Source organism: Drosophila grimshawi, unplaced genomic scaffold, assembly GCF_018153295.1.
Source record: "Drosophila grimshawi isolate 15287-2541.00 unplaced genomic scaffold, ASM1815329v1 contig_44, whole genome shotgun sequence".
NCBI lineage: Eukaryota > Metazoa > Arthropoda > Insecta > Diptera > Drosophilidae > Drosophila > Drosophila grimshawi.
This window is the reverse complement of record NW_025063240.1, coordinates 22802339-22829795: the sequence shown is the minus strand read 5'-3', so window position 1 is coordinate 22829795 and position 27457 is coordinate 22802339. Positions and strand designations below refer to the sequence as shown.

The 27457-nt window shown below is 38.3% G+C and overlaps 1 protein-coding gene across 3 annotated transcripts in view; it reads left to right on the top strand.

Annotated features, from left to right (window-relative positions):
- The window catches only part of LOC6558962 (connectin), a 120241-nt gene extending 96688 nt beyond the window's left edge, over positions 1-23553 (top strand). For all 3 annotated transcript variants that reach the window (XM_032742716.2, XM_032742715.1, XM_001983193.2), the window contains 3 exons: positions 256-1285; positions 5095-5311; positions 22475-23553. In XM_032742716.2, the coding sequence (XP_032598607.1) occupies positions 281-1285; positions 5095-5311; positions 22475-23319 (2067 nt within the window). In that variant the 5' untranslated portion in view covers positions 256-280 and the 3' untranslated portion in view covers positions 23320-23553. The remainder of the gene's footprint in view (positions 1-255; positions 1286-5094; positions 5312-22474) is intronic.
- The last annotated feature ends 3904 nt before the right edge of the window (positions 23554-27457 follow it).

Below are 27457 nucleotides of genomic sequence, written 5' to 3'. Positions count from 1 at the left end.
CGTTTGAGTTTAGCCAAGTTTCTGGCAGGGGAAATGTATGCCCATGCTTGCTTGAAATCAGTTAAGTTTGCACGGAGTAGGGTATCAAATACGTGCCTCAGCTCGTCTGCAAGGTCATTTGTTGTTCCACGCTCAAGAGTTGACTGTACTTTTGTTATTTTATGACTTGACCTGGACGTATTCGCTTTTTGGCGCCAGATAAACAACATTTTATTGACTGAGTCATTCTGTGTTCTGTTCTGTTCCGTCTTGCAGGAAACGCGTCGCTTTTCTTTGCCCAATGTTGCCGCATCATCAGCGCCATAAAATGGGTTCGCTGCCACGATGGGGCATGTTGCTGCTGTTGCTGAGCTGCTGCTGCTGTTGCCTGATGACGCCGGCTGAGGCACGTTCCAGGGACAAGGAGGAGCGTCGCAGTCGTGGACGTGGCAACAATGGAGGCGCCACCGCCTCTGCCTCGGCCTCAGCAGCCGCTGCAGTGACCAGCAATAGTAATGGTGGTGGCTACTACACCAGCTCCTCGGCATATGGCACCTCAACGGGAACAGGCAGCACTGGCTACAATGGACCCATCGACAGTACCGGTTTCTGCATGCGTCGGCGCGAGATGAAATTGATGTGTTATTGTACACCGGATGAAAATCATATGCCCGTGCAGAAGGCCGAGTGCTGGGTGTTCTCGGAGGGATTGCATCAGAACGACACCACCTGGACTCGTTTCTATCAGCAGAAGCGGTTGCGTGAACTCAAATTTGTCATCCAGAACAATGCCCGCTTGGATTATATACCCACCATGATCATAGAGCCATTGAAGAATCTGAGCATCATTGTCATCGAATATTCACAGGTGGAGATCGTCAAGAGTTATGCCTTTGCCAATCTACCCTTTCTCGAGCGGATCATATTGAATAACAATCATATTATGGCCCTGGATCAGGATGCATTTGCCAATCATATTCGTTTGCGTGAATTGAACTTGGAGCATAATCAAATCTTTGAAATGGATCGCTATGCATTTAGAAATTTGCCACTCTGCGAAAGGCTCTTCTTAAATAATAATAATATTAGCACTCTGCACGAGGGTCTCTTTGCGGACATGGCACGTTTGACCTATCTGAATTTGGCCCACAACCAGATTAATGTGCTGACCAGTGAAATCTTTCGTGGATTGGGCAATCTGAATTTGCTGAAGTTAACGCGCAACAATCTCAATTTTATTGGGGACACCGTCTTTGCCGAGCTGTGGAGTCTGTCTGAGTTGGAACTCGATGATAATCGCATTGAGGTGAGTCGCAAAAATATATATGCTAAGATAGACAATAAATAGTTATAACAGTTATTGCTATAAATAAGTTTATATCCACTTGATTTCTTAGTCAAGTTTTTGGGGGCAAGTTTAAGTGCCCATAAATTTGCCAGCTGACCATAAGAAACCGTGGCAGCGAAGGAGGTGCGGGGGGAAAGGTCATAAATAGCACATCCTTCGGGAGGCACAAAAGTAAGTTTGACTGTTGGTGTCATAAATTCAATTCGAATGCCCATTTCTGTGGTGATTTAAGTGGTCAAACCAAGCACAACCAGAACAAGGGAAGACAGTTGAAGTTTGAGGTGGCAGACAGTTTCGGGGGGGGGTGGGAGTATTGGAGTAAATCCTTCGTTCTGCTGTTTGCCGAGTAGGCGCTAATATGATAAATAGATTGGTAAATTATGTTTTTGGGGCGCGCCGCAAGACAACGAAGACAGCTTAATTCGCAACGTCTGCCACATGCTGTGGCACATATCCCTTCAACGCCACTCAATGTGTACTAGTGTGTGTGTGTATGTGTGTCTGTCTGTGTGTATGTGTTGGCTAACAAATGTGCGCTGCAAGTTAATCTACTTACAAAATATTGAATAACAAATCATGGGCATAATGGATTTATGGCACTCCTTTCGACCATCCGATATGCAAGCAGCAGCCATAAAAAAAAATGGCCACGGCGCATAGAAAATGTCATAGCGTGTGTGTGCGAGTGTGTGTGTATAGCTGTACAAGCGTGGGCCCAGCGATAAGCGTAAATCCTGGCCAACATTGTTAGAGGCGCCATCATCGTCTTTGCTTTTCATTTTGCCTGCGTGTCTCCATTTTTCCATTTTTCCACTTTTCCATTTTACAAAGTGCTCGCATATCATGTCACACCCAGACGACACTGGCACACATATGTGTGTCGATGGGGCAGTAGAACACACACACACACACACAAAACTCTCAAGTTGTTGCTCAAGTGTTTTTAGCTGCCATCTTCGCTGAATGCTCTGCGGCTGACATGAAACTGAGATGTGGATGTGGATGCTGATGTGGATGTGGATGCTGATACTGATGCGAATCTCCTTCATAAGTGTAGCTTCTTTTTTGCACCCAAGCGGAAGCTACGCTGACATTGTCATTCTCATAGTTATACACTCAGAAAATAAATCACCAAGGGCAGCACAACTTCATATTCTTCATATTTTTAAAAGGCAAAGTTGTTTTTTTCTAAACATCAGTGTTTTTCTCTTTTCTCAGTTCCAGTTCAGATATTTCTACAATTTATAAAAAAGTCGAATATATATATAACATAGAAACATTTCAGGTTTGTTATAAACTTGTTTGAGTGCATTTTTTCTATAGAAAGTATATAGTATATGCTTTATTATATTTTCGTATTTTTATATAGAATATTATTTATACTTTTTTTTTCGAGTGTAGTAATAGTCATGGCCATAGTCATAGTCACAGTCGTTGCCATAATGATTGGGCTTGTTATCGCCTCAGTGTCGCATTGTTTTGGCCCATATCACACATGTGCATATGTTTTGCTTGACGCAAAAGATTCCTTTTTCGGCATTTTTTCTTTTTTTTTTGCTACTTGTCCTTTTCAATAAAAGCAAATTGCGTTGCATGTTTTACGCCCGGGTTATCCATTTTTTTGTTTCTTTTTTTCTGTCCCCCTTCTCTTTCTGTGGCCTGGTGCTTTTGTACTTCATAAATCATTTGCTGTTAAAAGGTTTAGGTGCCTAGATTTTGTCAGAACACAACGGGGAGGGGTCAGCTTGGAGGGGAGAGGGAGAGATAAATAAATAAAGAGCTAAGCAGCTAAGCAGCTAAGTGAGTGAAAGTGTTTTTCCTGTACAAGTTGAGCTCTCGGATAATCGTTATAAATTGTCGAAGATTCATATTTTTCCTTACCGATTTGAATTTGTTCTTTTAAGTCTGGCAACTCTTTCACTTGTCGCTGATTACGTCAAGTATTTGTTCAAATTTCTACATTTTATTTGTTTTGAATCATAACTTTGTTTACGAAAGCCGCCACAAAATTTGCACATAAATAACAATTTTTTCACTGTTTTTTTTCTTGATTTTTTCTGTTTGTTGTGTTTTTCTTTTACTATCGGATAAATTGGACGGCGCCTCGTAAAAACGCCAAGTGGCGCTCATCAAGCTAACAAAATATCTCAATAAAATGTATTTTTTATGTCAATCAGCGTTGGCAAACAACCAAACTACTATGATATCACATTGTATATATATATATATATATTTATTTATTTTTACGAGTCATGTATGTATATACACGGAAGGAGTATACAAATAAAGGCACATGTCTTATTTGGACTGTTTTTCATTTAATATGCATAATTTTTTCATTTCACTAGACAAAGCATATTGAATATTAAATAACGGCAAAGGAAACAGCCAGAAAAAGAGATGACGAAGTGGATGAGGGGGTAGGTGGTAAGGGGAAGGGTTGCCTCTGTATGCCACAGTCAAACTTTCACTGTCGCCTTCTTCTTTCACGAAAATAAACACTTTTTTTCGAGCCGTATAATAAAATCTGAAGCAAACGAATCGGAACACAAGTTAAAAAAAGATGCATCTACATATGCTTTATAAACACACACACACACACTCCAACACACACACACACACTCCAACACACGCACACATACACACAGTCACGCATACATTCATAAATAAATACGCAAGTAAAAACAAGGCAACAATAGCAAAGGAAAGCGGCAGGAGTGAAAATGATACGCAGAACTGCGGAAAAATGGCAGAAAATATTTGTGTTCTTCTTTTTTTGTGCTTTATTTTTGTTATTTTTGTTATTTGCTCTGTTGGCCAAGCAAAACATAACGGAGCAGCCAAGGGCGACAGGTTAGCGACGGGGCAAAGGGGTGCTGTGGTAGCTAAAGAATTCTGTTATTGTTGCATTAATACAATTAAACATGACACAGTTTAAATAAATGCTAAAGAGACTGTAAAATATTCAAGCTGCTGCAGTTTGATATTCATTATTCGTTTGCAGACACTGTTGGGTATTTAAAATATTATAATTACTATTTTAATTACTATTACTTATTTTGAATTACTATTCTTATGGGAATGGTATTATTATAGTTATATTTTGAATTTACTAGTAGCTATAATTAAAGGAAGTAATAAAATGGTTGGTTGAAGAAAGCAAGAAATAGTTCGAGCTGAAGTCATAAAATTGCTAAAAGGGATCTCCAAGCTCATAAAGTATATATATTCTTGATCAATATTGTATCTTTATGAACAAGCTGATCTCAGAGTATATAACAGTAAGAGACTTTAAGTTTCTATAAATAATTATAAGTTCTCCTTTACTTTAGGCAGATCAAGTTTATTTTATCTTATCGATAATTGTAACCTTTTCGCCTATATCGATACAAATTGATTGTACACAATTACAAAGATCTGGTCAGCCAATTGCTGTATAAGACACATTATTAATCGATTGTTAAAAATTAAATTAAAATTGTAGAAGAGACACAGAATTGTTTTATCTCTGTCAACAAAGCATACTCTCTCTCTCTCTTTCTCTTGAGCCGCTGGGTTGAGAGTCACTCCTCGTCCAGCACTCTCGACTCGTGCATTCTTAGCTGTTTATTATTGTCAAGCTGTCAGCTGCTTAATTACAAATTAATGCCTGGGACAACCCGTTGGCGTATTTATAATTGGGTTTCTTATTGAACTCGCAACAAATTTCCATTTGCCAATTTCTAACTTGATGTTGTTGTTTGTTTTTTGTGTGTGTTTTTTTACAGCGCATTTCGGAGCGGGCCTTGGATGGTTTGAACAATTTGAAAACGTTGAATTTGCGCAATAATTTGCTAAAGAAAATCGACAATGGACTGCTGCGTGGCACGCCGGCGCTGCTGTCAATCAATGTGCAGGCAAACAAATTGGAAACACTGACCTTCTACACATTCCAGCCAATTATGGACAATTTGGTCAACAGCACCAGTGAGCTGTTGGTGTCAGGTGAGTTCACAACTGAGTGACAAAGTGACTGACTGACAGCATGACAGAATGCAGCGAGTGTTGGCAAAAAATGAAAATAAAGAATGGGTTTGCAACTTAGTTCTAATTACACATACGCCATGTTGCACACGTCGGACTGACTTCAGAGTAGAGCGGGTTTTTATGAGCCAAGGCTTATGTGAATTGCTTGTGTATGCACACAGCTAGACAGCAGACACACACACACACACAGATGTACATACACACACAAATTGTTGACAGTGTTTGTGTTGTGTTGGCATCATTAAGGAAATGTCGTATCGTCATTGCTCAAGTGTGCGTTTCCGCTGTGCAACAAAGAGGCACATATACATATAGATTCTAATATTCCCTTCCTCTCTCTCTCTCTCTCGCTCTCTCTTTTGCTCTCTATCTCCGACTATCTGTCTCTCTTTATCGCTTTGTTAATTGCATAAACCTGACAACTGCCAGCGGGCTAGCAACAACCAAACCCAAATAAGTCATTAAAGTGCAATTTTGAAAGCGGCCACATAACGTTGCCACACATGCCACACCACCTGACTGTTGACTGCAAAACTCATAATAATAAAGCAAGGCCTGTAAATGGCCATAGGCAAAGCCAAAGTGTCCATTTTCTCTGTGTCTGCCGTGTGTCTGTGAGTTAATAGCGCTGACTATTAGCGTGTTGATTAGTCAAATTAAAAGGCCAATTAATGTGAAATATTAAGTGCAGACACTCCATACCTTTTGTTACTAGTAAAATGTCTATATCCTTACTGAATGGAGTTTGATATCCTAATTTTATCAATCAACAACGGAAGGAAAGGCACGCTGAATTTCACATAACCTTGCAGAACTGCCAAACAAAATTTTAGTCCGCATAATGAGTTATAATTTTATCTTTTCCTATGCATAAATTATTCGTTTGTTTAAGACGACTTGACTTAAAAATTTGTTCATAGAAAAACTCATCGTTCCTATGACAGCTATCTGATATAGAGATCCGATCTGTATTTGTTCGTAAGCATCTCCTTGAATGCTCCACGACATTAATTATAATCCGTTAAGCCAAATGGTACACAAAATCAATAAAATGCGGTCAACGAGCAACACCAACAAACAAATCTTTTAGACCAGCTCTATAAAAAGCAACGTCAGGGCTGCTTAATGACTTGCTGCAGGTATAATAGGCAACAACAATAACAGAAACACCTTGAAAGAAGCTCGCGAAATGTAAGCTTTTTATTTTTAGCTTACTTTGCAATTAGGCATTGATGTAAGCGCTCTGTAATCAGTGGCTAAAACAAGAAGAAGCACAACTACAACAAGAATAACAGTTGCGGAATCGGTAGAAAATAGTTAGTTAGTACCTTGGCCCGACGAACACATTTAAATATTTAACAACAGCCTTCAAAATCGCATTTCTCTTGCATTTAGCAAAGTCGTTGTCAGACACACACACATACACACAATTACGACTGGCAGTCACATATGGAACTTAATTATCTCACACACACACACACACATATACTGCGAGAGAATTTTTCGCTAATGGCTTGCCATTAGCATGACTTATTTAAGTAGAAACAAAAAAGAATGCTTTACCCCAGAATATGTGCCTTTAAATTTCCCTGTAAAAAGTTCATGAAGATAAATATGTATATGAAAAGAAAAATATATTTAAATATAAGAATAAGGATTACCTTATAGTAAAATTGGAAAATCCTTTTAGTGTTGATAAAGATGTGGCAGTGGAATAAATGAATTCATGCCAGCCTTTGGATTTTGAAAGGAGAAGTTGAACAAAAAATCAATTTATATTTATCAATTTTCCATCTAGAAGTTATAGTTAGAGGAAGTTTCGCCCCATGTCCATATCTTTTTATCATTATTATCTGCCCAATTATAATACCCGTTAGGAGCATATCTTAAGAACAGGGTAAAAAATGGCGACGATGAGCGAGAGAAAAGCTGAGCGCATTGGCATACACAAAAGCCTTGGCCACCTTATGTATGTGTCTGTGTGTGTGTGTGTGTGTGTGTGAATGCATTCACAGTTGTAATTGCATTTGACAACACACACACACACACACACACACACGTAAAGAGTGAACGGCAGACATTTGTAAATTGGCTACAAATGACTTCAAATTGCTTTAAGCTGCAAAACATTTTCGCATGCCGAAAACTTTTTAATTCATGTGCAGTGATTATATTCAAACACACACACACTCGCAACTCACTCACACACTCGCATATTTGTAAAAATTTGCATATGCAGTAGCAAAATGCTTGATTAGAACGCTTCAACAAAAATAAAACATAAAAAAAAGTTAAATAGCAAATCAAATTTGGCTTTCAACTTTCTGCTGACATTGCAAAAGTTTTCTGAATAAAGCAAATACGCTCAAAAATTAAAAATTGAAAGCCCACTAATTCGAATTGAGTTTAGTCCAAAATGTATTAAATTATGTATAGAAAAAAAGTAAATAAAGCATTTTTTTTTCATTTTAAACATACTTTTTTTTTTATCACATTTGTACCTGTAATTTTAAATTTGTGAACTGCTCTTAGTCAACATTAAATAAATAAATGAAATAAAAATGAGCTGCTTTAACACATCAGCAGCAGCAGCTTCAGACTGTGGCACGAGATTGTGGTACGTCTGTGGCAAGAGTCGCTTATAAATTTGCCCCAATTGTCGTGTGGCAAATGTAAAAGTTGAAACTGAGTGTGTGAGGATGTGGGACGCCTAAAAGATGCAACACTTCACATATGCTCATTGGGTGTTGCAAGTGCTGCTAGTGTTGACGCGTGTGGCAGCCAAACTTGAAGTGAAGCTAGTACTGACAGCAGCAGCATAAAACTTGCAACAAAATGAGGATGAGGCTGACGCGAAACAGACGTTGAATTTGTCGGCTAAGGAAAAAGTTGCCGCTGTGGCCATAAAACGTGCGACATGAGGCAAGTAGCACATCCACCAATGACAGTGACAACCATTTTCCGGAACCCAATGTATTTGGCCAACTGACTAATCGAACGAGAAACGAGAACTCTCTATGGAGTGAGTGGCAGAGGGGCAAGTAGCATGTGAAGGTGTGCAACGATTGCAACTGCAAAACTATTTGACAAATGCACATCAACCAGGCAGCTCCAATGTGAAGTGGCTTTGGCATCAGCCGAGGGGATTTCCTTTAGCGGCTAGAACAAATGATGTACATGAACTTGCAACGAACTGTGCCACATGCCCCAGTCCAAAATCACAAGACTTTGACTTGACTTCTACGTAATTGCCATTGACAGCTATCGAGTCTCGCAATTCTGATTGACATTGCATCAGTTTCGTCTTCCTACGAACTGAAAATACGAAAAATACCATTGGTAAATCTTCATTATTATGCAATTTTGCAAAGACTGGCATACACTGCGAGAAAACAATCAATATACAGTGGCAAGTGGGGGTTAAGCAAACTAGAAAAGGGTTTGTTGTCTTGGACACTACTCATTTTAGCTGTAAATTGAGATTGTACGCCATTTGTTATTTGAGATATATTTGCTGGTGTATTTTACACTCATCGCCACTTGAATAGGATAGCCCTCAAGTGTGTTTTCTATATTCACATATGTATACATTCAAAAACAGAGATATATTACATGATCCATAAACCTCGATTGTGCTTAAAGTTGGTAAACAAGGTGGCCAGCTTCATAGCTCTGGCGAGCAGTGTATTCTTAGCATTCCAAAAAGAAATATATTTCTTTAGTCTTAAATATGAGTGAGTAGCAAGTTATTGGGTGTATGAGGCATGCAACAAACATGTTTCACACTCAACAGTTGCTGAAGCTGCTGCAGAATGGCTAATTAGAAATGGAAAATGGGCAGGCGAAATTGGCTAGCTGAAGAGCAGCTAAAGGTGAAATGCAACCAAGCAGCTTTCAACTGCCTGCCACTCCCCCCCCCCTTCCCCTCCACCGTCTCTCCCCATTCTATATCCCCCACAACATTCCCTACCTCCCTTCGAGGTTGTAGGCGTAGCAAAGTTTTAAAACACATGCTGCCTGCATTTAAATGCCATTTGATGTCTGGCACAAAAACAATGCTAGGGTTTTGTCCTTTTGAAGAACCATGCTGTGTGTGCGAGTTTCCATGTGTGTGTGCGAGTGTGCGTGTGTGTGTATTGTTTGTACAGTGACCATGGCCAGGACAATTCTAAAGCTTTGGCATCACCACAGCTGCACCTATGGCCACGTATTTTGTAAAAAATTTATAGGCACGCCAAGTGCTGTGGCATTTGTTTCAATTCCGACGCTCGTCGCACAACACATACACAACACACACAGCAGACACACACATATATACACCACTTCACCCCCTGCTCTGTACTGATCCTTGTTTATTTGTATGCGGGGCACGTTTTGTTTGTGTCGTCGCGCCTGTGGCCAGGACCTACGACCATTGGAAATGCTTTCACTTTAAAGCTAAAATGTGAGTTTTTTTTTGCACATATTTGGCAAACATCAGCAACACTGGTAATAAATGCGACAACACTCGCACTCGCACACCCCCAAATCCTCCCCACCCTCCCCCTTTCTATCATCTCCCCAAGGGTCTGTGTCCGTGTCCGTGTCCGGCTCAATTGGTTCGTTACGTTCAGTCCAGTTTAGTTTGGGCCTGGGCTCCGAATCGTTAGCTCGAATTGAATGGTTATTGTTTCGAAATATAAATAGGATTTCTCACAGATTTTTTGCAATGCCTGTGCCAAAATAAAAAGAGCAAGTTCTGGTAGAGAGCGGTCGCCTGAGAGATACTCTGTTAATTATGTGGCAGACTGGCTAATCTTGTTGATATATTTGCAGTTGATTATTACTATGTCTAGATATATAATCGAAAATCGATTTATATCGATGTATACTAAACTGTATCGATAGAATTTTTATTGCAAATTAAAAGTCCCCAGCTTTTCAAGTCGCTAAAATCAGCGTGCTTATACAAATGGATATAGTTCATCTCTCAGCGGATAAAAAATAATATATATAAACTCATATATACATATATAAACTATAGTACCGAGATGCTACCTGCTGTCTTTCATCACACCCTTTTGCAGGTCATAAAAAACACTCTCAGCTTCTGTTTGCGACAGCTGCAAAAAATGCAATTTGATTATTATGTTAAAAAAAATAGTTTTTATTATGCTCGCTGCAAGCAAGTCGTTTTCCAGTTGATAAAATTGTTGGTATTTGTTGTAGTTTGAAAAGCATAAAATTAGATTGTTGCATTCCCCATTAGATATGCCTCATTTCTTGGCCAAATAGTCATTTATTGCCCCAATGGCTAATTTCGGTTAACTACGCTTTATATTATTGGCTTCACTCAGCAGTCAGCAGCTTAAAATTGCATTTGTTCAACAACAGCAGGAACACAACAATAAACAGGTATTAGCCACACACACACACAGAGACTATTACGGCCGGAAGCGGGAATTTATTGAAAGGCATTAAAGGCGTTTGTTGTCCGCTTCATGGTCCATGTACAAATGATGTTTGGGTCATAAACTGGACAAATGAGCATGTGACACGCACCCCAAATTGACTTTCGATAGCCAAAGTCAAAGTAAACTGTTCAACTTCAACGTGAACGTCAGCGTCAATTTCAACAGCGTCAACAGATCCCAGATCCTGACTAGCAAATCCTGCTGAATTGCTCTCAATAAATCTATGGCTCAACACTGAGCGACAGACATATGCGTACACACATGCACTAATACGATTTGATCAGCAAAATAACATTTATATATTTACACACACACACACTACCACACATGTTGTGCATGCGTAAGTAGTATTTTTAGGTTTAGGCTCAGTTTTATTCGTTCCATTTGCAATCTGCATAAATCACTTTTGTCCTTGGACTCCTTCCTCCAAATTGTTTTACTACTACTAATAAAAATACAGCCACTTTTACTATTTATCCTTCTAATAGTACTGCGACTTCGACTCTACCACTAATTCTATTCTACTACTATTACTAATTAGTCTAACACATTTGTTTCTACTTACTTACTTCTACTAATACCTCTACTATACTTTTCTATTACTATGTCTACTACTAGTTTAATTTCTACTACTACTATAACTACCACTGCAACTAGTTCTACTACTCGTTCTACTACTACTATTTCTACTACTTTTTGCAACTCATTCCACTACTTTTACTCCCTATACAGCTACACCAACTATCTCAAATGAAACTTCTTCTACTTCATTGAATACTTTTAGTGATGCTTCCGCTACCGTCATAGACATACATAGACTACTACTCGTTCTGCAGTAAAATCGTCTCAAATTTTAAAACTTGAGAACTCTGCCACTAGTCATTATCTTCCTGCTAGTCATCTTTTAGTAATTAAACTCACAACCCACACTTACTATTATAAACTTAAAGACTGTCTGTTATCGCCATAAAAAACATACAGAGAGCCCATCGTTCAGTTAACAGTCCGGGTATTTGCCAGTGAACAGTGACCTGTTTGGTATCTGTTTGTGGCATGCATTTAATTGTCTGCTGCAGCAGCAGCATCAGCAGCATCGTTTTAATTACGTACCTTTTCTATGCAGCTTAAAAAAAGAAAAACAATTTAATTCAATTGAGTAAAAACTCAAACTGCAACCATAAAAAAAACAAACAGCTGCAATTTTCCATGTAAATAATGGGGGCATACAACAATTTGCTTTCATGTTGCCCCACAGGGCCCAGTGGCAAAAACAAGCAGACGAACAATACAATGACATATCTTTTTTTGTAGAATACCGCCGCCCCCTTCCTCTCCCCCTCTTCCAGCTTGCCTGCCAATGCCACACATTAAGTAGTTCAATTAAAACTTAAATGCATATTATTAATGAGTTTTTATTGTTTAATGGTGGCAAACTTTTGTACGCCTTGCGGCCAACTTTCACCCCAACTGTGGGTGTGAGTGTGTTTGAGTGTATGTTAAATTTCACCTCGCATCACAAGCTGCTGCATATTTTATAACATGTTACACCGCGCTCATCAATTTTGTAGCAAGCCTACCTCCCCTCACTCAATCCCGCCTCTCTCTCTCTCGTTCTCTTGTGACACATTTTCAAATCGTTTGAAATTAATTAATATCGTTATGTCAAAACTTGAGACGCTCTGATTGTGATTTCAACTGAATGGTATTGACACGATTTCCGTTTCATAAAACTTTCAAGTGCCCCTTTTAAGCAGACATTCCCAGACATTGAGTTTAATGTGTGTATAGAAAAAGGCTCAAATTTATTTACGTTTCGAACACGGCTTCAAATTCACGCGAGGAGTGCTCGACTAGCAGATACCCTGTAATCAAGTCTTTCACAAACACAAGACTTGCATATGAATTTAGATAGTTGCTGATACCTTTTGTTACCTTTACTTTTCCTACTTCGACTACTCACTGATACACCTTGCTGGCGTAATGCTCTGCTCTAACAGGGTATTAATGGCAATTGTGTGGCTCTTGAAAAGCAACTTAGCAACGCCCATTCTTGTGATTTATCCGCCGCTTGACGTTTAAAGCCTCGGCCAAATTACTTGGAAGCCAACAACTACGCCTCAACTATGGCCCAAGATTTAAGCCCTTTGGCGTTTTGCCTTTGTCACAAACGGCCTTAACTGATGGCTAAACATTAACGCGCTTTATTACTTAAATTTATTATAATCATCAGAAGCAGTAGCTAAAGCAACAACAAAAACAACAACAACAGCAATCCAGACGGTTATCCGCTTAGCTGGTTTCAATTGGTTAGCGTGAAAACCGCTGCATAGTTTCAGGCGCGTGACGAAACTTTACAGCTGCTTTTTAGTGGGGATAAAGTGGAGTGAGTGGGAGGTGTGGGGTTGCGGGTGGTGTTTTGCAAGAAAATATGGTAATCAGGACAGGGCTTATAATTTATGCGGCACATTGCTGGCAAAGACATTGCATTAGACGCGTTAATTTTCCAACCGTGTGAAAGAGCCAATAGCTAAATTTGAAACACTTGCCAGCTTCACTTTTTGCTGTCATTCAGTGTGTGTTTGTATGTATGTGTGAGTGTGTGTGTGTGTGTGGTAATCTATCTTAATATATGCACAGACAGTGTGAGAGGACTCCCTGCTGAATTGGCTGTTGTTGATGTGTCGCCTGCGGTTTTTGCGTCAGACGCCTTTGATTATGGTTCACTACTACTGCTGCTGCTGTTAAGGTTGAGGTTAATGTTAATGTCAATTCAAATGTTAATGTTAATGTTGTTATTATTGCCTTTGGAGCGTTTTACCTCAATTTGCCATCATTAAAAATGGCAATATTTTGTGCAAAACTTATATAATAGAGAGCATGAAGCAACCTCGAACCCAAACAGTAAATAATAATAAAATATATATAATATTTATATTCTTGTTCATCAAAATCCAAGTTGATTTAACAACATTTACGTCATTCTCACCATTTCTATAGCTAACAGTATTTACTAACTACATATCTATCTATGTATAAACAACTTATAGATCGACAATTAAAGTTTTATTACGATCGGTTAAAAACACCATTTTTATTAACCAATCTGAGCAAAGTAAGCTCAGCAAAGCTTGCTTTCTATTTAAAAGTGTATCTGCTAGTCATGCACACTGCCATTAATTGGGTATTAGCAACATTTGGCATTGGTATGCAAGTGGCATTGGTCATTTGACACATTGAAACGAAATTTGCTCATTGCTGTAAACTGGCCAAAAACTCATTAGACCAAAACTAGTGAAACATAAATTGCAGCTGGCCAAAGCACATTTAATTGAATGCATCTATAGATATATTGATATATATATACAGAGAGATATTTTGGGACAACTTATTGCTGCATGCCATAAAATATATATTTACGCATAACTCTTCTCAACCACCCACAAAATCGATTAGTTTTGCAGTGCAGCTGGCCATAAATAAGCATACAGAACGCTCAGTAAACTGTACAACATGTTATAATTTCAATTTACAAAACGTGCTTTATATATATAAATATATATATATATCGTTTATATATATATATAGATATATCGTCCATATATGAGTGTCAAGTTGCGGATGTGGAAGTGTTGGCATTGATGGATGGCATTGCAATTGGCAGTTGCAATATATGTATATACCGATCAGTGGCTTATTTGAGTGCACAATTTATGTCAGTCCCCATTTGATATATTAACGTGTTTTTCAATTTAACTGCTTAATGGACTCCGGCACTTTAAGCCCAGTTAACAAGTGACTTGCCAAAAATCGCAGCGCCATAACATAAAACTCATGATTTATTTACACAATTTCTGTTGTTGCTTCGAACAACCCTCGCCATGTATATATTTTATTAAATACAATTCAATAAGAGCACAATAAAAAACATAGATATTAAGTGGGTCTTTTGAAGATGTCCAGTGGCAGGGGCAGCGGCAGGGGCAGCGGCAGGGGCAGCGGCAGGGGGGACTTGTGTGGATGATGATGCGTAGGCTATTTTGGCGAAACATTAAGCAGCGAATTGGATAAGTTTAAGGGTTGGGTGGGGGTTGTTCAACATGTTGCGCTGTCTGCCACATATCAGAGGGGTTGTTTATTTGCTTCTTATTATTATAGCTGTTGCAATATAGTTGTCTGTATTTTTTATACGATTTTAGCATACAACAAAAACAAACACCCTCTTTGCCAAGCCCGACTCCCCCTTCAGTTGTGCAAATATTTTGGCAAAGGCAAACTTAATGCTTAGCCGAAGGGCTAATATTGATGAGTGTGTGTGTGTGTACTTTAACGCGGTTGAGTGGTCATATTTGATCGGCGTTCTTGATTTTTACTGCCCCCATTTTTTGCTACGCCCCCTTTTTGGTTTTCTTTTTTTCTGCCCTCCACTCAACGATTTGATTTGCTTTTGGAAAGTGATTTTTCTATTCTTATTATGTGTGTTTTTCTTTTTTTTTTCATCTGTGATTCGTCTTTGATTTGTTTATGCGATTTCATAAAATATTTATCCTCGAGCGTAGTTGTTAAATCGCCTGCAATGACTTTCCCTTTTGCCAGTCTGAGGCACGGTATGGTGGCAGTTTCCTGGGGGCGACATCCTTGCAGCAGTGTCTGGCTGTCCGTCCGTCTGTCGAATGTTTGATCTCCGTTTGCTTATTTGACTTCACGCTCGATTGCCAAAAATAATTTGATATGAAAGAAATAAACTGTAATTGTTTGCTGATTGAAAGTCGCCGATTTCTTCTTTTTTTCGTTTGCTCTCGATTTATTTATTACGTTCTTTTTTTCTCACTCAATTTTACCAAGCGGAAGTTTTTCGTATACAATTTAAAGAAGGAAAAAGTATATTTTGCACATAAAATGTTATTAAAATTACAACTAAAAGAAAAAACTGGAAATTGAAGCAGCAGAAGAAGAACTCTGTGCAAATCTGTACAAGTGATATAATTTTATGGCTTTCTCGTGGGTGAAAAAGAATCAAACCAACTATAAGTTGGAGTACAAATAAGTCTTGACTTGGAGATACCCTGTTTAATATGTAGTTTATAAAATCTGTGTTTCTTAGTCGATCTGAAGTAAACTTTTACTGTTGTTCTTTGTTATTATATTTCAACTGTAAGTCTATATCTTCACAAATGTATATTTTATTGCTAATGACAATCAATCTGAATCGATATACGTGAAATGGTTCCAGTTATCGTTAAAATTAAATAAACTTGAGTTGCATTTGCTGCTAAACGAAAACCTTCTTTCAAATTATAATATCTGCTTATTCATATAGACAGACGAAACTTATCATTCTGCTGATGAGTAATCTATATACTTAGTGCTTCCTCTTGTCTGTTGCATACCTCTGCACAACTTCATTACACCCTTTTCTCCCATTTTTTGAGCGGGGTTCAGGGTATAACAAGCATTGTAACTAGGGTCCAGTTCGTGCAGGAGCCTCGCATTCATTTGGCGTAATAAAAACATTCAATGAGCAGTCTCTCTGTTTGCCCCTCTCTCCCCTCTTCCCATATGCCACTCTCTGTCTCTGGGGGTAGCACACCCCCTCTCCACCCCTTAAAAAAAACTGACCCCAACTACAACATAAAGAAAATTGGCGAGAAAAGCGACGGCCATTGAAATGGCTTTGAATGGCTTCACACAGCAGCATCAACAGGAGCAGCAGCAGCAAGGGGGTCGGTGTCAGGTTGGGAGAGGGGGGATTTCGTGGCAAATAAAAATGAAAAAACCCATTTGATTTTGAATAAATTGTGTAAAGTTGCAGGACGCTGAAAAGGACGGCAAGGCAAGCAAGTAAATGCTGCTCCGCTTCCAACAAATTAAATATCATCATATTCTGCTGCTTCTGCTTTCTCCGCTTCTGCTCCTTCATTGCGAAATCACGCACAAAAATAACAAGCCAAAAAAAGAAGCTAAACAAAAAAAAAAAATAAAAAGTAAAAGAAAAACACTCCAGAAGCTCATTAAAAAAAACGAAGGCGCTTTAAAATAAAAGTGAAGGCTGCAAGAAAGCTGTCTAAAAAAAGGGGGCACAAAAAACACCGACCGCTCTATGCCCTAACTAATTAATTTCGGATGATTCTTGATGAATGATGCATCATTGAAATTGAAGCATCATCTTTGACTAGATTGCATAAGCTGAAATCTAGCAGCACTATGACAATATTGTTCTTACTGGGAAAGGGAGAAAGGAAAAGGTTGAGTGATTCTGGGTGAATGGTTGTTGCTGCTATTTCCTCTGCTGCCAATTCTGCTCCTGCTTCTTCTTCTTCTTCTTTTTGTTCAATGTTGGTGCTCCCAACTGGCCGTAACTACGAGGCCAACTATTACAATATACAAAGCGAAACTTTCGACTTCATTTGCATACATAGCGCTCTCGAGCAGCGCAATAAAAAATGATAAAACTCTCCAGAGAGCAAAGGGCAAAAACACACACACACATATATACATATATATATGCATATACAGAGAGAAAAATGTAGGAGCAAGTTGCTAACGGTGCGTACTCTCCCCTGGTGGCCTAAGCGGGCTCCCAAACCGTACCACAAACGAGCGCCAAGTTACCCAGTGTTGCTCCAGCCGCACTTGCCCCTTATACCACAGCCAAACGAGTGGCCTTACAGTCAGAAAAAAGTTGTCCTACATTTTTGTGAAGAATTAGGAATTCAATTTCTTATATTTCAACAATCCAAATAAAAAATGGCGATTTTTTCAATTTATTAGAAATATCTTCTATTATTAAGAAACCCATTTCTTAAAAGTAGAAATGCAAAATCCAATTTTTGAAAAAAAAACAAGTAATCACCGAAAGATTGTAATTTTTCAAATGAATATAACAAAAATAAATAAGAATTTTATTTATTTTCGAAATTGTATAAATGCAAGTCCTGGTTTTAAAATGGACACATTAATTTAAGAAATTGACTTTCTGAATATAAAGTGGAGATAAGCCCTTGGCAATTTACTATATGTAGAGCAATGTTTTTTGCTGAGTGCAGTTGCCTCCACGGGCCGCACTTGCCCCTTTTTGCCACATCTAAACGAGCAGCCAGCTAAAAATGAGCTGATTTCAAACAAAGCTGCGTTGGCGGTTGTGGCATTCTTCATTGTGTGGCGCCCCAGCCACGAGCCACAAGCCAGGAGCCAGGAGTCGGTATCCGGTCAGCAACAAAGGCGGTAACTAGGCCAGCATCTGCACTGATTTGTGGGGCGAGGGGGGCGACTAAAAAAAAAATAACTTTTGGCGCCCGTGTTGATATTTGAAATAAGAAAAAACCCACGTCTCGTTTTCTTTCAAAGCAAAAATACGAATCAGGAAAAAAAGAGACGGGGTCGTGGGTTAATACCTTGTGGCCAGGAGCAGCGCCAAAAGCAGCAGCAGCTGCCTCGAAAAAAAAGGAAACGCAGGCAGCAGAAAGTAGAAAGTAGAAAGTGCGTGCCACCCATCAACCAATTAAAGTAGCAGACTCTTCCTTTTCCTTTGTTCCATTGTGCGTGTGTAACGGTGTGTGTGTGTGTGTGGGTGTGTATGTGGGTGTGTGTATTGGTGTGTGCTGTAGTGTATTAAATTTAAAATAAATGTTTTTCTTTTTATGCCGCTGGGATGCGAACCCAGCTAATGAAACGGCATTTAGGGAGCACAACTTGATGTATGACAAACACCTCCGCTCCCCTCTACCCACTACCCTCTACCCACTCCCTCCACCCTCTTCCCGTTTAGCCCCTATCCTCTTTCCCATTAAAGCTAAACACGTCGATTTGCAAGGGCCTTGGTTTGAGTGTTGAGCGAGGGGGAGCCTTAGCGCAACTAAACTCACTTTAATGAAAATTAATTGTTTTCTTTTACTTTTATTTAAATTTTGTATTTATATCAAATTCATTATTCAACAATATACTTAAGAGTTGGAGTACGTGCCACTAAATGAAAATGCAATTAAGTTATTATATTATTATATGTAAAATTAAAATGTAGGTTTAAGTCACTTTAATTAAAATTAATTGATTCTTTCATTATTTATTTTATTTAATATGGAAGCCCTTCACAAATTTTTAAGACGCTAAAAATTCAATCGTCTTAAATAAAACTGTTTCAAAAGTTCTCCTCAATTAAAATTAATTGTTTTGTTTTATCAATTTATTTCCTTTAATGGGGAAACACTTCTTTATTTAAAAAAGGTTTTGAAATACATACAAACCCTAAATTATTTTGCAATTATTCTCCTTATTTTTCACTGAACCCAGATTTCAGTTGACAGTCTGCGTTGACTATTAAGGCAACTTTTTGAATAGCTGCTGCTGCAGCAAATGCAAATGACAACTTATTATGAATATGTTGCGACACTTGACCTGCCACATAAAATAGACAAGAAAAGGACGTACAGCGGTGGATGGGTAAAGGAGGTAGAGGGGTGCAAGGGGCACATATTTGCATTAAAACTGACCAAACAAACTTCAGTTGAGTCTAATTTGGCTAGTTGCCTGTTGGCAAAGGGAACACACACCCACACACACAACACACACATGTAAACTTATGCAAACAGCCAGTCACTTGAAGCTTGTTAGGGGGCAGCGGGTAGAGGGGGAAGGGGGGAGTGGTAGTTGGGGGGTCAGCTTGGACAACGCTATGAAAATGACAATAATAAAATTTAATGTACACACAGAGAGACGCATATGCATGACTCATATTGCGTGTGTGTGCTAGTGTGTGTATGTAAATGTCCTTTGCTAACCGTAAAAACGTTTCCGACTGTAGAAAGTAGAAATAAAAAAACATGCAACGTCATGTGGCAGGCGGCAAAGGGGCACAGACAGTTGAAAGTCGTCTAGTTTAGCAACAGCGGCAAAGCCAGCAGCCAAAACTAGCAGTAGAAGAAGCATGAGGAGGGGAACAGGAGGGATGTCCTACAGATAAAGCCAAAGTTCGTTGCTAGCAAAATGAGGTGGGTGTGTGTGTGTGTAGAGTGTGTGCAGCAGACCAAAACACTTCCTACCGCTTTGGCCAAGTATCATTAAAAATATAAAAGTATTTTATGCACCCACACATGAACAGTTTTTGGCTGCACATTAAGCCAGTCACATGACTATCTACTATGTGTGTAGGTGTGTGTGCGGTATGTGTGTGTGTAACCTCTCGCACATACTCAGATATACACTATGTATTTTAATACCCTGAGTAAATTAAAAACGGCAGAATGGGTTTAATCAAGTTGTTAGAAAGTAGAATAATGTAGGAAGGAAGCACCTAAGACCTTATAAAGTATATATATTCCAGATCAGGCAAGATATGAGATATGTCTGTCTATCTGTCTATGTAATCAGGCAAATATCAGATTCAATCTGAACTAGAGACTTTAAGTTCTAAGTAAAATTATATTTTACCTATTTCATTTATTCTTTTGTATGTTTTATTTATTTTATTCATTTCATTTATTCTATTTTATTTTGTATCTTTTGATTATTTTATTGATTTCATGTGTATTACATATATTTTGTTGTATATAAGATATCTCAATTTATTTATGTTATATATTTATTGTATTTTATTTATTTAACAGGGTATCTCTCAATTGGGCGCTCTCTACTAGTGCCTACTGTTCGTTCCCTTTATTTTTTGGTCGTGCTTTGTGCTTTTGCATGTCTGGCAAGTCATTGTCATTTGGTCAGCTGAAAACAGCTGCCAGTTTTCAGCTAGCTCCCCTTCCCTCTCCCCTCCTCCCCCCAACCCCTCCCTCGCCTACCTTCACTTGCCCCAAACCTACCCCTCCGCGCTAACTCTTTGTTGGGTTAGTTCATTATCATGTTAATTTTGTTGTAATTTGCTTGCTAAATGTTGCCAAGTTGCCAGAGTCGCCAGCTTTTTGCATATTCAACTTTATTTATGCATTTTGCATGCTTTTCACATATGAGGAAATATATGTTAGAATTTTGGACTTCTCTTGAGTAATTTGCTAAACTATTTGCGCAACGAAAGTTTTCTTTTGTAGTCGTTGCAAGTTGGTTTTTTTTTCTTTTGTGGCTTGCCTGGGTCTTCTGCCACAAAATATATGTCACAAATTATATTGTTGTTGTCGTTGTTGGATCAATTGTAGTAGTTGTGATTCACTGCGCAGACAATAGAGTCCTTGGAGCCGTGCCTTTGTGTGAGTATGTGTGTGTGTGTGTGTGTACCAGTCAAAGAGTCAATATTTTGTTTGTAACATTTATGCTAATTATATGCATGTTGACAAACTGTGCAAAACTGTGCCAGCGTACCGAGCCTAATTACACTCGAGAGATTTACCAGGGCATTAACTAGCTACAACCCATAATAGAGAGACGGATAGACAGACAGAGGAGCAGACAACTAATTGAAACTTGTGTGTTACATATTTATGCAGACACACTTTAATCAGGCCGACAATTTAGTTCGACGCTTCAATGAGTAAGTTTGACTTTCATGCGCTCAATTTGAGGCTAACAACAAATTGCTGCGAATCAATGACAATCGATTCGAAGTCGCAGACTTTGCCCCCGAGGGGGCCACGCGTGGACACAAAATAATTGACAGCAGGTAGGCAGCAGGCAGAGGAACAGACAGACGCAGTCAAAATCTGGCTGAAGCTGTTGCAGCTGCAACTCCACATGCCTCACCAGGGTGCAGCATCGTCTAAATTGGAAATGTTAGGCGTTTAACTTGCACAGCGTTGTCAACGACAGCAATTTGAAAGCAGTCAGACTTAACGTTCAAATCATTTAAAACGAAACTGGCCTGGCTTTGGGCTTGGCCCAAAAAAAGATATATCCGATCCGAGTCCACTTCCGATTCAAGTCGTGCGCCATGGCCAGCAAATGACAGCCAATTGTTGCAGCACGCTGTGGCCACTTAACCTGATGCCAGACGAAATTCAACTAACCTGAGTCCAAATTCGCCTCGTGCTCCTCCTTCTGCTCCTGTCTCCTGTCTGTCTGGCCCTGTCTCACCTGGTCTGGCACACAATAGGCAGCAACTGAAGTGAGGAGCTGGCTGTCTCTAATCTGCCTCAGGGATGTTTTGACTTTACCTCCAAGTATGTAACGCTTGGCAGAATACTTAACGGAGCACATTTGGTATACATATCCTTGGGGAGTATTAATGGTCGACTTCTTAAAGATGTGGGTTGGAAATGACTCTTCTAACCCATACAAGTAAACTTACCACTACTACATCTAAAGTTGAGAATACGATTCTGTGTCGAATCATATTAAAATTCTACTCTCAAAGTGTGCTTCTAGGGACGTATCCAAACTTCCCCTAACCATAACTTTATTAATATTATATAGCTCTATCAAAACTTAACCGATTTGCATAAGATATTTATCATTAGTTTTATCTCTAGCTTAATATTAAATTTCAATATAAAAACACAATTTTTTCATCAAAGTTCATATCGAATTGCAGTATATTCAATTTTCGGCTTTGCTGGTTGGGTGGGTCAACAACTTGACAAAAGCAATTTCAGGGCAGCCCGCACACACTTACCAATTTTGTGTCTGGACTGTCCAAAGCTGTCAATTCTATTTTCTCGCACTCCTTGCTATATATATATATACTCATCTCTCTCTCTCTCTCTTTTTCTCTTTCTCCCACTCTCTCTTTGTGCTGCAGACAACAAATTCATTTGCGACTGTCGTCTACAATGGATCTTTGAATTGAAAAATCGCACACGTCATTTGCAACTGCGGGATTCGTTGGAGGATTTCATTTGCACACTGCACGAACCAAAATTGTCACATTTCATCGATCCGGTTCCATCGCACATCCTGGACATACTGAACATTGGTGGCTTCACGGCGATTGGCAGCAATAGCGCCAGCATGGGCGGCATTGGCAACAGCGTCAACTATGCCAATCTCGATGAACTGGGCAGCAGCATCAAGAAACATTCGAGCAAATCTCGCCAGGCACTGCGGGGTCAACGTCAGTTCACCGAGCATAATGTTGTGGAGTCGAAGCTGCGAGAGCGTCGAGAGGCGCTGGGTGTGGCAGCAGTTGCGGGACAGAACCAGAAACGCTATGATTACTATGATGAGACAACGGGTGGTGGCGGTGGACATGTGGCTGGACTGGGTCTGGGTTTGGGTCTGGACATGGACGATAATCTTAATCTACACAAGCAGAGCTCGTACTCCAGTTCGAGTGGTGCTCCGCTGGCTCGTAATGATGTCGATGTGGATGTGCATCTGTCAGCCGGTGGTGATTCACTGGATGCCACTAAGAACTCGATTAATGCGCGACTCTTCATACTCAAGCCGGAGATGTTGCCGTGCCACGATGAGCTGAGCGATCCCACCGAGCTGCCCCTCTCCCGTGATCTGATGGATGTGCGCAGCAATGTGGGTCAGGATCTGCTCATCAATGGTGCAGCCGGTGGTGCCTCCAATCGACAACAGACACTGCTCAGTCTGGTGGCACTCGGCTCGTTGCTGTTGCTCCTATTGCGTCAGGGTTGAGCAGGTTGCTGGTTGCTCCTCCTCCACCGCCTCCTCAGCCTCCTCCTCCTTCTACATTTGGTGTATATATTCCACAGCATTATTCATAATAATCTTTTTGGTTGTTCTACTACAGCTAAACTAAAGACGCCTCTAAAATATAGCTCCTAAGTCAAAAGCAAACTTTCTTTGGGCAACGAGCTTCAACAAAAATAAGAAAAAAGATAAAAAAGAAAAAATGAGAAGATAAAAGCTAAAACCCTAAACTAAAATCTTGTAAATATGTATAAAATGGTAAAATTTCGAAAAAAAACCTACTAATTTAATCCTAACTGATAGCTGATAGCATTATTAGTCTCGATTTTGACAACAATAACAACTTGGATAGCTACATGCAGAATACTAAAAACAAAAACCCAGCAAAACCAAAAAAAAAAAGAAAACCAAAAAAAAGCGAACCTCCGAGCAAACTGGCGTTTCATTTAAACTCAAACTACAAGGAAAAAACCACACAAAAACCGAGATAAACCGAGTAACCAAGTATAGAGAAAGAAACCAAACATAACCAAAGCAAAATCAAAGAAACCGTAACAAATAAACTGTACTACAGATATAGCTATATATATATATATATAGATAGAGATTGCATTATTTGAGAGATTCGTTTACTTGAGCAAGGTACACACCGTACAGTAAAAACTTGGAAAGCGCTAAACGTCTTAGAGAGTCAGAGCTAGCCAACTACTACTAACTAGATTCTAGCTAGGGGTAGTCCCACACACACAAACATACACACAAAAATACACACAAGCACACACACAAACACACATACATACTTAGTTAAGGTACAAGAAAGCCAGGCACGCCTGTACAGAACGAGCTGAAAACTTCAATTGATAGCCATTAGATACAGACAACAACAGGAAATACTAAATACACTCGCCAAAAAAAATCGAACTGAAATTTAGAAAATCGCCAAGAGTAGCTCAAAAGCAGATTTTTTCTATTCTTAATTCCAGTATAGAGTTTTCTCCAATTTTGGTATTTAAATTATTATGCAGAACAGTAGTATTTAAACATTTTAAGTAGTTTGTAAAAATTCGTACAACTTATAAAGAAAAATTTATAACCGTCTGAATTCGAATTCGAATGGTTATCGTGCGTGTAAATTTCTTTTCATATTTTCCGAATTTATAAAGTAACTTCCCACATTTAAGGGTTTTCTTAATATTAGAAAACAGTTAGAAAAAATAAAACGCGAAAAATTTTCTACCGTATATAAAAAGGCCTTTCTAATTTTAAGTAATTAATTTTCGTATATATAGAAATTATATTAAAAAATTAGAAAAACTTCCCAGTTGTCAGGGCGATTTACTAAATTTTATGTCGGTTTTTTTCGGAGTGTAAATAAATGCAATCCACTTACATACTTAGTTAAAGTGGGGCATGCCTGTACAGAACGAGCTGAAAACTTCAATTGATAGCTTATTAGATACAGACAAGAAATAAAAAACCACATACAAAAAAAAAAAAGATACTAAAAATACAAACCAAATACGAGTTTATATATTAAAATAGAGTACGGAATAATTAGATGTCAAGCTGGGTGCCATTCTGGAGCCAGATTCTCAACGCTAGACAGTTAAGATTGCTTTTTAGTCATAAGCCCGCCACTCACTCTCCCCTCTCCATTCCACTCTCCTCTGTAAACTCGGAGCTGAACCTGAGAAAACTAAATCTAAACTAGTCTTTCGACTGCTGTTGTGCCACGCCCACAATCTGTCGCCTCTTTCCTCTTTCCTTTCAAAAGAGAGAGCTGAGTTTTGCTTAACTTTTGCTTTTGCTGCACTCAACCAAAAATAGAACAACAACTAAAAACGAATAACTCAAAAATACAATGCGAATTTAAATACTCATTTGAATAGATTCAAATTTTAGCAGTTGGAAAACCAAAAAATAAAAAAGAAAAGGCAGAAATATGCATAACGATTTTTGTAGCTTAAGACTGAATAAATAAAGGTAAATTATGCTTATAAACACATATACACTATATATATATATATATATATATATGTATGTATATATATGTGTTTTTATGTATATGAATATGTATATGTTTACTTGTATTGTAATAAAAGGCAAGCTGGGGAAAGGGTAATGCAATTTATATATAAATAGATACAGACAGAGAGAGACAAAAAGGAGGAAACATGAAAAAAATTAAATCCAAAAACTCATGCATAAACATTCATGAATACACTCATAGATACATTCATACATACACTCAGACATACATACGTACATAGAGATAATGAATAAAATAAGTGCATATTTCAATTGATTTAAGCTCGTCGATAAATTTATTGCCAATTTAATTATGCACTGAAGAAAAAACAAACATATATATATATATAATTTGCATTTGCAATAACGAAAGCTGAAACTTTGCCATGTTTGATTAATGTGTGTGTGTGCGTGAGAAATTTATCGATAAAAAATAAAACAAGTGTGTATCTTAAAGAAGAACAAACAGAAAGCGAGAGAGAGAGAGAGAGAGCGAGAGAGAGAGATCGAGTATTGAGCGAAAGAGAACTCTCTTAAATTGAGCCGAAGCGAGCATAGTTTTTAGTGGACAATCAGCAGATAAATTGACGATGAAGCAGGGGACAAGAGAAGAAGAGAAATAGATAGGGAGAGAAATAGAGATAGACATAGAAGGAGAGAGAGAGAGGGAGCAAACAAAAATGGAAACTTGACAACACGCAAAGCAGAAAAACATAAGAAAAATAAATAAACAGCAAAAAGGAAAGTTCAGCAAAAAAAAAATATATATATAAAATACAATTTATAATATAAAGCAAATTAGTTTAAGCTAAATGTATTTAGAGTTTTGACTAGAAGTAAGCGCAAAAGTTACCAATAAAACGTGCAAGAAAAACACCCAAAGTGAAACTTGAGTACATTTCTCAGAATAAAAAAACAACACTTATTTTTTTACAGGTGTTGTTTTTGTTCATTCACAACTTAAATGTAGTCTTTTTGGTATTATTAAAAGCTTTGATTTGCTAGATTGCCTAAAAAGTGAAGAGTTGATTAGTTTAGTGCATTAAATGCTTGTAATAAATTAACTAAAACTTTATTTAATATTTAGTCTTAAGCGTTCTGACTTTGAGTTCCTCTATGTCTTAACTAAAGCTTGCCAGTACTATTTTAAGTTCGCTTTAAATTTCCTCATTTCCTATAACATTAAACAAAAACCAAAGGCACCGAGTAACGAGTAATTTTAAAATAATTAACAATTTAATGTAGCTTACATAATAATTTTAACTTAAATGTAAACAACAACAAAAAACGATACAGTAAAATATTTAAAAGAAAATAAATACAAAAAAAACGGCAAAAAATATGAGAAATGCATAAATATAAATGGAAAAAAATACTTATATAAATGTATTTGATGTAAGAAGTTTGCTAAAACGATAAACGTTGTCAAGAAATACCCCCCAAGAACCTTTCCCCTCCCTCCACCCTGTGGCAAATGTGGCGTGGCGCAAATGAAAAACATTCCAGCTGCAATATTTTGTTTAAAATATTTACCTAGAACCAAACTAGTCGAGAGCAAAAAAATTGCGTGCCACATTTGCGTGACTCAAAAACAATTTTGAATGAAAAACGTCTAAATATATTTAATGTAAAAAAAAAGAAAATCAAAGTGTGTTTTTTATCTGCACTCTTTTCAGACCAGAATCGACTGGAAGATACTCTGTTGATCCATGATAACTGTCTGGGTATATTATATGTCAATTGGTCTATTGCAACTGTTATTTCGATGATATCAATTAACATCGACTATATCGCAAAGCGGTGCACTTATCGATAAAATCAAATAAATTTAAAGCTCCAGCTTTTATAGACTCTGATATCTGCTTGAATACTGACAAATAAAAGTCACCTTTCGGCTGATCAATAATATATACTCCCTAAGGGCTAAGAACTGCATTCTCTAGCCTGTTAAGCACTTGTGCACATTTTTATCACACACCTTGTACCTTTTTCTTACTGGGTTCGTTGCATAATAAATAAATGCTTCCCATTTTCAGCACTTGCCACACACACAAAAGAACACAAAAGGAGGCGCCGCAGGATAACGCAACATTTT